The 12,101-nt window shown below is 47.8% G+C and overlaps 2 protein-coding genes across 4 annotated transcripts in view; one reads left to right on the plus strand and one right to left on the minus strand.

Moving 5' to 3' along the window:
• The window catches only part of LOC111139855 (zinc finger and SCAN domain-containing protein 22-like), a 135,779-nt gene that overhangs the window by 87,874 nt on the left and 35,804 nt on the right, over nucleotides 1-12,101 (plus strand). The gene's annotated exons all lie outside the window — the stretch shown is intronic.
• Nucleotides 5,268-12,047, minus strand: LOC111139860 (zinc finger protein 132). 3 transcript variants are annotated; one of them, XM_022492280.1, is made up of 4 exons: nucleotides 10,189-10,308; nucleotides 9,052-9,220; nucleotides 7,259-7,721; nucleotides 5,268-6,619 (listed from the first exon to the last, which is right to left on the minus strand). In XM_022492280.1, the coding sequence occupies exons 1-4, from the start codon at nucleotides 10,231-10,233 to the stop codon at nucleotides 5,767-5,769; spliced, it is 1,530 nt and encodes a 509-aa protein (XP_022347988.1). In that variant the 5' UTR covers nucleotides 10,234-10,308; the 3' UTR covers nucleotides 5,268-5,766. The 3 variants fall into 3 exon arrangements, with proteins under 3 accessions (XP_022347988.1, XP_022347987.1, XP_022347986.1); XM_022492279.1 differs by lacking the exon at nucleotides 10,189-10,308 and adding an exon at nucleotides 11,753-12,047 and having other exon boundaries at nucleotides 5,268-7,721; nucleotides 9,052-9,178; XM_022492278.1 differs by having other exon boundaries at nucleotides 5,268-7,721.

Genomic DNA, 12,101 nt, shown 5'->3' on the forward strand with positions numbered 1-12,101 from the left:
CCTGTAGCCGGGGCTGGGCACCTTGTTCAACATGAAAGGCCTCCCTCCGTAAAGGAGATTGAGGAGAGTAGCCATTTGAAAGCTAAACCTGGCATACCCCAACATGTGCCACGGCGTGGCAGGTGTGTAGGAAGCTTTCAGAAGCTAGGTTGCACTCCGACTGCCAAGGCTGTTGGCAGTGCGAAGTCACCGCTGGTTTCTGTGATAGAAGCTGTCCCACCTCCACCACCGGGCAGGAACCCAAGGTGTGCATCAGTCATGTCAACGTGTTCTGAACAGCAGACCTCCTTAGTCCCCACTCTGTCGAGGAAAGAATTGTGAGTGGTGGACCCCACAGTGGGCCTCACTGCCCCCCCAACCGGGTATGTCTGTGACCAGTCGCTGGTCAAGAGTAGCTGAGCTGTGCTACTGGGGGCTTCCAGAGAAGATTAATCATTTCCATGGACACAGTGGATACTCTACATGGTTCCTGTCATGGATTCATCCACCCCTGGACCTGACTGTCTCACGCTCCCTGGAATGTGTTAGATAATGAAAGCTTTACTGTTTACGCCATGTTTAATATTGGGGGTTCTGAAAAACAAAACACAACAAAACATATTTAATATTGGGGGTTTTAATCACTGTGTATGGAGGGACTGAGAACCGAACTGGGCTCATGAAGAGAGGGACTGGCTTCTGTGAGGAGAGGTCCCTGACTTTTGTTGCCTTACTGGGGATAGCAGGATGTTCACTTCATGGCCATACCCTGGTCCTAAAATGAAGACCATGCAGTCCGGGGATGTGGCCAGTGCTCCTGGCGTCTTTGCATACCATGGCCTTCATTGTTTTTGCTGCCAAGGGAGAGAAGTGATATCCTCTGTTTTGTGGGGTCTTTTGATTTTAAAATTTTGGGAAACTAATTTCCCAAAAGGTCAATAAAATGTCAGTTCAGCAAAACTTGTGTGTTGTAGATTTCTAGATGTGTCCCTGGTCCAAAAATTATGCTTCCTGTGATGAAGAGAATGTTAACTTAGAGGCATGTTTAGAGAGAGAACTATGACCCTACACTTGACGGGCTTTGAGCCACAGTGCTCAGCCAGTACCATGTGTTGGGGTTGGAAACCACTGCTGCTTTCTGTAACTGGGGTGATTCTTCTCCCCGATCCCCCACTTTCGCTACTGATGGGAGAGGTGATGACCACGCAGGGTAGAAACGCAGTCAGGCTTGAAAAGTCTGGGAACTTGGGGCACCTGGGTGGCTCGGCCAGTTAAGTGTCTGACTGTGTACATTTGCTTCTTTAGACATTTCATACAAATGGAGTCACACAGTATGTTTTTCTGTGAATGGCGTTCACTTGGCATAATATATTTGAGGTTCATCCATGCTGTAAAACATGTCAGGACTTCATTCCATCTTATGGCCAAATAATATTTACCATGGTTTGTTTATTCGTTCGTCAGTTGATTGGGCCTTGTTTGTCTTGTTTTTTTTTTTTTTTTTTTTTTTTTTAAGATTTTATTTTTTTATTTGACAGACAGAGATCACAAGCAGGCAGAGAGGCAGGCAGAGAGAGAGGAGGAAGCAGGCTCCCTGCTGAGCAGAGAGCCCGATGCGGGGCTCGATCCCAAGACCCTTGAGATCATGACCTGAGCCGAAGGCAGCGGCCTAACCCACTGAGCCACCCAGGTGCCCCTGTTTGTCTTGTTTTGTTTCCACTTTTCGGGTGTTACGAAAAATGTTGCGATGAACATTCAAGCACAAGGTGTTGTATAAGTATGTTTTCATTTCTTTTGAGTAGATAAATAGAAATGGGATTGCCAAACTGTTTTCCAAATTGGCAGCACCGTTGTATAGCTCCACAGCAGTGTATGAGCATTCCAACTTTTCTACTTCCTTATCAATACTTGTTGTCTGTTTTCCCATGGATAGCCTAGGGGGTGTGAAGTGGTTTTGATTTGCATTTTTTTTTAAAGATTTTATTTATTTATTGGACAGAGAGAGAGAGAGATCACAAGTAGGCAGAGAGGCAGGCAGAGAGAGAGAGGAGGAAGCAGGCTCCCTGCTGAGCAGAGAGCCCGATGCGGGGCTCGATCCCAGCACCCCGGGATCACGACCTGAGCCGAAGGCAGAGGCTCAACCCACTGAGCCACCCAGGCGCCCCGATGATTTGCATTTCTTTAATGACCAGTGGTGTTGAGCAACTTTTCATGCGCTTACTGGCAGTTTGTGTGTGTGTGTGTGTGTGTGTGTGGGGGTAGCAGAGGCCTGGCATCAGGCCAAAGGTTCAGGCGTCAAAGAGAAGAGAGGGGCGCCTGGGTGGCTCAGTGGGTTAAAGCCTCTGCCTTCGGCTCAGGTCATGATCCCAGGGTCCTGGGATCGAGCCCCGCATCGGGCTTTCTGCTCAGCAGGGAGCCTGCTTCCCCCTCTCTCTCTGCCTGCCTCTCTGCCTACTTGTGATCGCTCTGTCAAATAAATAAATAAAATCTTTAAAAAAAAAAAAAAAAGAGAAGAGAGAAACTGACACCAACTTGGAGAGAAAATGTAGCAGAATTGGAGGAGTGGCAAAGTGCGGAAAGGCTGAGCAGACAGTGGAGGGTGTCCCTCATGGGGAAGGTCACAGGCAAAGGTCCAAGTGCAGGGAACTACTGTTGAATGGAGCTCAGAGAACTATCATGAGTGAGGGCAGAATGCGCAGTGTCAGTATACAGACTGCATCCCTGCTGACTGAGTGAGCTGAAAGTGTTGGAACTACTGAGCCCCGCAAAGGCTGGTATCTGGTACAGCTCAGAGGTCAGAGTCATGAGACCTTTGCCTGGAGTATTCCAGCATCTCTGGCAAACATCTTTCTTCCCCCAACAGACTGGTTGCTGTGTACCGAGCCCCAGTGGGAGACCAGGCCTGTTCCAGGAAAACACAGAAAATTCTTTACCCATGAGCTGGGGGCCATTTAAATGCGATCTAACCAGCCATCCACACAATGTACAAAGGTTTGAGCTGTGATGACCAGTGTCTGTCCTACCCCATTTGCTTAGAAGGCTTGATCCTCACATGGCTCAGTTGGCCTTTAACTCTGATCCCACATGAGTCCTCCATGTTGGTAAAAGACAATTATTACATCCAGAAAGGCAGGCCTGAGCAGGGTGGGGGATTCCCCCAAATATCTCATTGTGCTAGGGAGTACTTGAGCAGCCCTGCTGTAATCTTTGATGACTGCAAGCCTGTCTTGGGTTCCGCCTCTAATGTGGCTATCACTCCTCGTCCCCTCTGGGCTTTTGGGAAAGTCACCCTGAGAAGAGGTGGCAGTAGCACTGCCTTCCCACGTACGATGCAGTATGGATAGACAGTGCACCCTGAAGCCTCTCATGTCAGAAAACTCTGTCTTTCTTACCCAAAGTCTGCCTAGGGGAATGTATATAGCCCACCCACAGGTTTTGGTAAACTGCTTTTGTATTGTACAAAATGTTTGTGTTTTTTTTTTTTAAGATTTTATTTATTTATTTGACAGACAGAGATCACAAGTAGGCAGAGAGGCAGGCAGAGAGATAGAGAGGAGGAAGCAGGCTCCCTGCTGAGCAGAAAGCCTAATGCGGGGCTCGATCCCAAGACCGTGGGATCATGATCTGAGCCAAAGGCAGAGGCTTTAACCCACTGAGCTACGCAGGCACCCCCAAAAAGTTTTTTGAAATTGCTTCTAACATAAAATCAAAAGCCACATAAAAATCTGAATATCTGGCTCTTCCCAGAAAGGTAAGAGATGTGGGAGACCCATATTAACTCCACCATGTTGTCTCCCCACCCCTTAAAAAGGATAAACTTCCTTGGTAGCTACCAGAGGTGGAATAATGAATGCCATGGCTAGGTGATTCTCTAAAAACTCTGGCTACTCACATAAACCATTCTCCAGACCATGAGCTCTATCCTCTTGATATGAGGTTCCTGTGTGGTGACAGCCACAAGGTGAACAGCTCAAGGAAAATAAGGAATTCTTACATTTGTTTGGATTTCCATTATGGGTAATACACAGGTCTGCAGGTCTTGAGAATTTCTTCACTCTTATCTCACTTGGCCATAGTCATCTGGAAAGTTTTTTTTTTTTTTCTTTTTTAAATATTTTATTTTTAAGTAATCTGTACATCCAACATGGGGCTCAAACTCACAACCTCAAGATCAAGAGTTGCATGTTCTACCAACTGAGCCAGCCAGGCACCCCAATCTGCAAGTTTTTGATATACCTTTAGGACAGCCAAGTTCCCTCTAGTTTACCAGTCTGCTCCAAACCCAGTGTTTCCTACTAACAATGGCTCCCAAATGGCCTCTGTAGATCTCAGATTAAGTTATACTTGCCTCACCCTGCAGAGCCACAGCTGATGGAGAACTGTGGTGCTCCTTTGTCCCCAGCGGCAGTGCTGTAATTTACTAGTCTCCCCAACTCCCTATTACCTCACACCGATTGTTTCTCTGTTCACATACAGAATCCACTGGGCCTCTACTGGCCTCCCAGGGTCATATCTTCTTTATGGAACCAGAAGACAGCTTCTCCTCAGATGGGAAAACCCAGACATCTCTCTAGGAACCAGGGACCTGCCTCCTAATCCAACAGTGCAGACTAGCATCCTCTTTCAGGGTGAGCTGTAGGCCTTCTGGTAACTCTGAAACATAGGCCACTATGTTCACTTTATGAACCCTTCAGTTTTTTTCCTAGTCCTTCACACGCACTGCAAAGTAGGCCAGAACAGAATGTAGAGCAACTCCCTATGTTCCTTCTACACCGTGAGGCAGATGGTGCTGCGTGCCCTGTCTTAGCCATCCCTCACTCTACCCACTTTTTCAGCCTACTCCACCAAACCCCCCAAGAATAAAGCTGATGTGAGACGTACTTGGATGGCTCAGTTGGTTAAGCATCTGCCTTCAGCTCAGGTCATGATCCTAGGGTCCTGGGATCCAGCCCTACGTTAGGCTCTCTGTTCATCAGGGAGCCTGTTTTTCCCTCTCCCTCTGTCTGCCACAACCCCTGCTTGTGCTCTGTCAAATAAATAAATAAAATCTAAAATAAATAAAGGTGACTTGATCAGGGCATTTGGAGCTCATATAGTTAAGCACTCTTGATTTCAGCTCAGTTCATGATCTCAGGGTTGTGATTTTGACCCTGAGTCAGGCTCTATGCTGGGCATGGAGCCTGCTTAGGATTCTTTCTCTCCCTCTGCCCCTTCCATCCCTCTCTTAAAAAAAAAAAAAAAAAAGACTTGGTTACTTGGTCTTTATTATCATGCAGAATAGAGAAGACCAAGATAAGCGGTTCCAGGGGAGGGTGATGTGTGGGCTCACTGGACACATAATTGGGGTTACATGCAGACATGACAATATCCATGAGGAATGGGCATCTTTCTGAGAAGCCCAAACTGGACATCCCTCGAGGCCCTTGACCAGTATGGGGTTAATTCACTTCCTAACCATTTCAGAGGCAATGGGAATGAATCCATTCCAGTAGGCCCAAGACAATCCTGTTTCCCTCCACGAAAGGGGAAGGGAAGCAAAGGGAGCTGTTTTCTTCCTGCATATGTAGATGACTGCTGCAAATATTTGGATCCAGGCAGGCTGGAAAGGGGTTTATGCTCCAGAGGGGAGAGAGCTCAGTCCTGGGCTGCTCAGAAAGGGCAGAGTACCTTCTGAAGCCTTCTCCACACTAGTGGTACATCCAGGTAACTTCTCTGTGGGTATTCTGCTGCATGAAGTTTGACATGGCTGAAGATCGTCTCAGAAGGACCATCTCCATAAGGTTTCTTTCAGGTATGAATCCTTTTATGCTGAGCAAGATTGCAGAGGCGGCTGAAGATTTTCCCACAGTGGCCACATTCATAAGTCCTTTCTCTGGTGTGAACTGTCTCGTGTCGGACAAGTGTAGATCTTTCACTAAAGGCTTTCCGACATTGGCTGCACTCATAGGGCCTTTCTTGTGTGTGAACTCTCTGGTGACGAACCAGGTGAGAGTTATTGCTGAAGGCTCTCCCACATTCACTGCATTCATAAGGCCTTTCTCTTGTGTGAACTCTCCAGTGATAAATGAGGCTGGACTTTCGGCTAAAGAATTTCCCACATTCACTGCACTCATAAGGCCTTTCTCCAGTGTGAACTTTCTGATGTTTAATGAGAATGGAGTTCTGGCTAAAGAATTTCCCACATTCACTGCATTCATAAGGCCTTTCTCTTGTGTGAACTCTCCAGTGCTCAATGAGACTAGAACTGTGAGCAAAGGCTTTCCCACATTCACTGCACTCATAAGGCCTTTCCCCAGTGTGAATTCTCCAGTGCTGAATCAGGCTGGAGCTGCGGCTGAAGGCCTTTCTACATTCGCTGCATTCATAAGGCCTTTGCCCAGTATGTACTTTCTGGTGCTGAATGAGGGTGGAACTATTGCTGAAGGTTTTCCCACATTTGGTGCACTCAAAAGGCCGTTCTCCAGTGTGAACTTTCTGATGTCGAAGGAGGTGGGAGCTTTGGCTAAAGTCTCTACCACATTCACTGCACTCAAAAGGCCGTTCTCCAGTGTGAACCTTCTGGTGCTGCGCAAGGTTGGAGTTATTGTTAAAAGCTCTTCCACACTCACTGCACTCATAAGGCCTTTCTCCAGTGTGAACTCTCCAGTGCTGAATGAGGGCAGAGCTGCGGCTGAAGGCTTTACCACATTGATTGCACTCATAAGGTCTCACTTGAGTGTGAACTTTCTGGTGCCGAAGGAAATTGGAGCTTTGGCTGAAGGCTCTTCCACATTTGCTGCACTCAAAAGGCCTTTCTCCAGTGTGGACTTTCTCATGCCGAGTGAGGTGTGACCTGTTACTAAAGGCTTTCCCACAATCACTACACTCATAAGGCCTTTCTCCTGTGTGAAGTCTCTGGTGATGAACAAGTGTGAGTTTGTGTTGGAAGGTTTTCCCAGAATCACCACACTCATAATATTTTACTCCAGTGTGAAATTTCTGGTGTTTCCTCAGTTTAGAAGGGTGACTGAAGGTCTTCCCACATGCTTTACACACATGACATGTTTCCTGATCATGACATTTTTGGTGATTAACAAGGGTTGATTTTCCTCTAAGGGTTGATTCCTCTAAGGAATTTCCAACTGTTGGGCATCTAAATGGTGTCTCTTTAGAGTGAGTTCTCAGGTGGTTGAGGAGAGTGGAGGTCTTCTGAAAGGCTTTTCCACAGTTGCTGCACTTAAAGAGCTTCTGTGTGGTATGGACTTCTGTGAGCTGCTCAAGATTAGAGTTGTGTGAAAAGGTCTCCCTGCACTCTGTGCTCCTTTGTGGCTTCCTGCTGCTGTCAGTGGTTGAGTGCTGGAAGAGGTCATGGCTCTCCAAGGCATCCTTACCACCTTTTCCACAAGTGAAGGGCTTCCCCACAAGTGAAGACAGGTGAACTGTAAGATTTTCCATATGTGAGTCCTTATCCTTGTCCCATCTGAAGGGTTTTTCTCCACTGAGCTCCTTCTGGTGCTGGTGAAGGTTTGCACTGAACGAAAATTCTCTTCCACATGTTCCACATGTATAGAGGGTCTCCTCAGGATATGTTCTTTGATGTTCATCCAGGTGCAAAATGTCTTTCAAGAATGGGCCACACATATCACAGGTGTCAGCCTTCTGGGTAGAAGGATTTGCACTGGGGATCCTGACCTGTGACATCCCTTCTACAGAAGTATTCTGCTTGGAATGGGCCCCTTCATCTTCCACTCCATGCCAACAACCTGAAAGCAAAGAATTTTCTGGCAAACTGAGTGTTCCACTTGGTGGAAAGGGTAACTTCATTAGAACTATATGGCTGAGATATACAGGAATGGGTCCAAGGGATGTTGACAGGCCAAGGGCCCAGAATAAGAGTGAAGAGCCTACTGTGCAAGACAGGACCTAACCAAGCCACAGAATAAAGGAGGCCTTACTAAAGTTGAGGACAAAGAGAAGGACAAATGATGTGTGTGTGTGTGCGCACGCACACCAGTAAGCACATGAAAAGTTGCTCAACACCATTGGTCATTAAAGAAATGCATATCAAAACCACTTCACACCACCTAGGCTATCTATGGGAAAACAGACAACAAATATTGATAAGGAAGTAGAAAAGTTGGAATGCTCATACACTGCTGTGGAGCTATACAACGGAGCTGCCAATTTGGAAAACAGTGTGGCAATCCCATTTCTATTTATCTACCCAAAAGAAATGAAAACATACTTATGCAAAACCTTGTACTTGAATGTTCATAGCAACATTTTTCTTAACACCTGAAAAGTGGAAACAAAACAAATGCCCAACCAACTGACGAGCGAATAAACAAACCATGGTACAGCTCCACAGCAGAATGTTATTTGGCCGTAAGATGGAATGCAGTCCTGACATGTTTTACAGCATGGATGACCTCAAATATATTATGCTAAGTGAACGCCATTCATGGAAAAACATACTGTGTGACTCCGTTTGTATGAAATGTCTAAATAAGCAAAGGTACACAGTCATAAAGTATGTTAGCAGTTGCCTAAGGCTGAGAGAGAACGGCTAAAGGAGGATGCGGAAGGAATGTTAATGGGCACATTTTCTCTTTAGGTGATAAAAATGTTCTAAAATTAGTTTATGGTGGTATTTATACAACTGTGCAAATACACTAAAAATCACTGAGCTATACACTTCAAAGTATGAACTGTATGGTATATCTCAATGAATTTTTTTTTTTTTTAAGTCTCATGAGGGAAGGAAAAGAATCTAGGTGTCCCCCACAATGGATCCTCCAGCCAGGATTGGTCAAGCTTAGTTGGATCCATCAGGCAGACGACAGGTGCCTGATCCCCAACTTTTGCCCCAATGGGGCCCCTGGGCAAGAGCTATTGGGACTATTCATGAGGCTGTTGAGAGAGACGTGGAGAATGCACACAGCCCAGTCCCAGCACCCACAAGATCTGTAATAGGAAACCTGCAAAGAACCAGTGCCTTGAGTCCAGCTATGGGGCGAACAGAAATCTTTCTGTGAGAAAAAGGCAAAAGGGCAGAAGCTGGTCACCATGCTGGGCCAGGCAGAAAGGCCTTACCAAGTGAGGTCATGAGCTCAAAGTTCTCCAGCATCACACTGTGGTACAGGTGCCTCTGGCTTACATTAAGAATCCCCCACTCCTCCCTGGAGAAGTACACGGCCACATCTTCAAAGGTCACTGGGCTCTGCAATGACGGGACACCTAAGCCAAGGCACCAATGGATGGGCTGAAAAACAAACAAAATAGTTAAATGGATGCAGGCCCTTGACCTATGACTCAGAGTGCTGCCACACCTACTACTGGCACGTCCTCTTCTTGTGACCCCCTCGGTCCTCTTCCCCTCACTCACCTGCAGCTCCTCTTCCTCCTCAGTCCCCCACCTCGGAGGACATGAGAGGCCCTGACACCACTGGTGTCCCTCTCTCCTTGTAGTCCCACTGGTCACTGTATCCAGGCCAACCCAATCCAGAGGAACACAAGCCAGGTGCGTAGACAGTTGCTGTCTGAGCGCTGGACTGGCCAGGAACCCCTCCCCAAGGTAAACAAACTCTCTCGTGTTGTGTCTCTTGTCTCTCCAGATCACACTTCGCAAGTATAAAAAAATTGAGACTCTCTTTTCTCCCTTAAGCCTCTAGTACCAGGGCCCTGGGCATACTGGTTCACATTCCCTTACCTTGTACATGTCATTCTTTGGACTACACCATCATCATATCTAGCCCCCCTCCCCCCGTCCACACCACAGGCATCTCCCTAAATCCCTATATCCCACTATGCGCACAGCACACCCAACAAAGGCAACCAGGATCCAACACTGAGCCTGGCCTGCCTGGATCTCCAGAAAACACGACTTCCAGAAACAGCCATCACTTCTAGTTAATGCCTCCCCTCCTAGCCCTGTTACTTCAGCCTTCAGTTCCCCAGAACCATGAGTAGATCTTAAACACCCCTGCTCTCTTCCACCTCTATCCTTGTCCCCTCATGCTGTCCCTTCACCTGTCAAAGCTGTTCTCACTCTTCCTAGTAGACAAATCCCAGACCTACTGTCCCCTATCCCTGGCTTAGGGACTCTTAGGTTACACTGACCTTTTCTGCCCCTGATTATTCTCCAGCCAGACACCCCCTCCCCCACCCTCAGACCCCAAGGAGGGTGGCCACAAAAACCTGATGAGTTGTAGAGTGGTAAACCAGTCCTACCTCAGGCCCCACTGTCATCCTGCCTCTGTTACTTTCATGCTTCATGTCTAGTCTCTCATCAGAGGCCTGGTCACCATTCACCACAGCCACACATCATGTCCACACACAAGTCTTCATCCGTTGGATGTCTCCAGCCTAGACTTGATATAAAGCATACTTGATACCTTAATTTGGAAGTCTGTCAGATACCTCAAATACAATATGGCCCAAACCCAACTCTTTATCTTCCCTCTGATATCTACTCACTCTAACTTCCACATCTATCTACCTGGGTCAACCCTCATATCTCACTGTGTTACATCAGGAAATCTAGTCCACCCTTCTTAAAAAGTTCAAGAGCCAACAATTTCTCCTACTTCTACCTTTGGCCTAAAAGCACATACACCTGAACTACTGCAGTCACTCAATGGAAGACTCAGTGGTCGTCCTACCTCCAACCCCACCTCCACCACCCCCTGACCAAATCTGTTCTCCATTCAGCATCCAGAGGTAGCTTATTAAAACCTGAGTCAGGGGATCTGGGTGGCTCAGTGGTTGAGTGTCTGCCTTTGGCTCAGGTCATGATCCCAGGGTCTTGGGATCGGGCCCCTTGTCGGGCTCCCTGTTTGGCGGGAAGCCTGCCTCTCCCACTCTCCCTGCTTATGTTCCCTCTCTCACTGTCTCTCTCTCTGTCAAATAAATAAAATCTAAAAAAAAAAAAAAAAAAAGGCCTGAGTCAGAACACCTCCCTTCTCTGCTCTAAACTTTCCACACTCCCACCACACTCTATAAATAGAGACAGCTCCTCAGCTTGCCATTCCAGGCCAATACCTGTCCTCCTGCTCTCTATGTCCACCAGACAGAATACAGACCTGTAGTTCTCTGAACATTTTCATCCTATACTCACCTCCAAGAAATTTGCACATCCTGGTCCCTTTGCCTGGGACACCCTTCCAGACCTTATCCCATAGGATTCCAGAAATGTGAATGTCAGGGGAGGTCATCAAGAGGATGTGACTGCCAGATGACCCACGCATGAGCTGGACCTGGGCAATCAAGGCTTGTCCTCACCTCCGGTCCTTGGAATGTGTATTCTTACCCCCTCCCAGAAATTCCCTCAGGGACATAGCCTTGAGATGTGATGTGGTGCTGAAACCATCTGGGTGGTATCCGTGACTGAACCAAGTTAAGGTCTCTGTATAAACTTATGATTCAGTGGGCTGATGTGGAGGTCTACTCTTCTTGTGGCTGTCGAAGGCAAGCTTGCTGTGTACCTGCCCTTGCTTATTTAACCTGCAACCTACGAATCTGGAGTGACCTGCCTTTTTCTTCACTCTCTCCCTGCCCTCCACCTACAGGCTCAGTGTCAGCTTACATCAGGGAAGCTCTGGAGGAGGTTGCAAACTAACAGTGAACCCCTCCATATAACTTCCGGCCTGGATTTTGGATGCTAGGAGAAGTGACTCTCTGGCTTCCAGACTCAAGTGTAGGTGAAGAGTCCAGGACACCACTCTTCCCCGTACAGGCGGTACAGGATCAGGACTGGGATCCCAGCGGGTAAGGGGCTGGGACACCCTCCACTCACCTGACCCGGGTCCATCTGCGACGCTGCTGTCCTGGTCAGTCTGTGGTTTGGGCGGGACGGTGCGAGGCGGCGACAGGGACAAGCAATGAGGGCTATTCCAAAGCTTCAAATCCCCACTGTCCGGGGTGACCGCGGGCTGACGGTCGCACTAAGGGGCTTAGTCTTCCCCAGCATAGCATGCACCCAGGGACCTGGGAACTGCATCCGGAGACCGTGGGACGAAGGCGAAGCGGGGGGGTCGTTACCTCCGTTCTGCATCCGGGGAAACCAAGGCTCAGGAAGGAGGAGCCGTTAGCGGAGGGGGAAAAGTGCGTGCAGTGGAGTGGTGACAGTCCCGGCACTTCCCTAC

The sequence above is a fragment of the Enhydra lutris genome, unplaced genomic scaffold (assembly GCF_002288905.1).
Source record: "Enhydra lutris kenyoni isolate GAN:26980312 unplaced genomic scaffold, ASM228890v2 scaffoldscaffold122, whole genome shotgun sequence".
Classification (NCBI taxonomy): Eukaryota; Metazoa; Chordata; class Mammalia; order Carnivora; family Mustelidae; genus Enhydra; species Enhydra lutris.

Bases quoted from the DNA above. Each gene is read 5' to 3' on its own strand.
- LOC111139860 (XM_022492278.1), bottom strand. From the start codon at position 10,233: ATGAAGCATGAAAGTAACAGAGGCAGGATGACAGTGGGGCCTGAG. The intron at 9,221-10,188 runs GTAGGACTGGTT...TTTGTTTTTCAG, and splicing joins GGATGACAGTGGGGCCTGAG to CCCATCCATTGGTGCCTTGG. The intron at 7,722-9,051 runs GTAAGGCCTTTC...CTTTGCTTTCAG, and splicing joins TGAGCTCATGACCTCACTTG to GTTGTTGGCATGGAGTGGAA.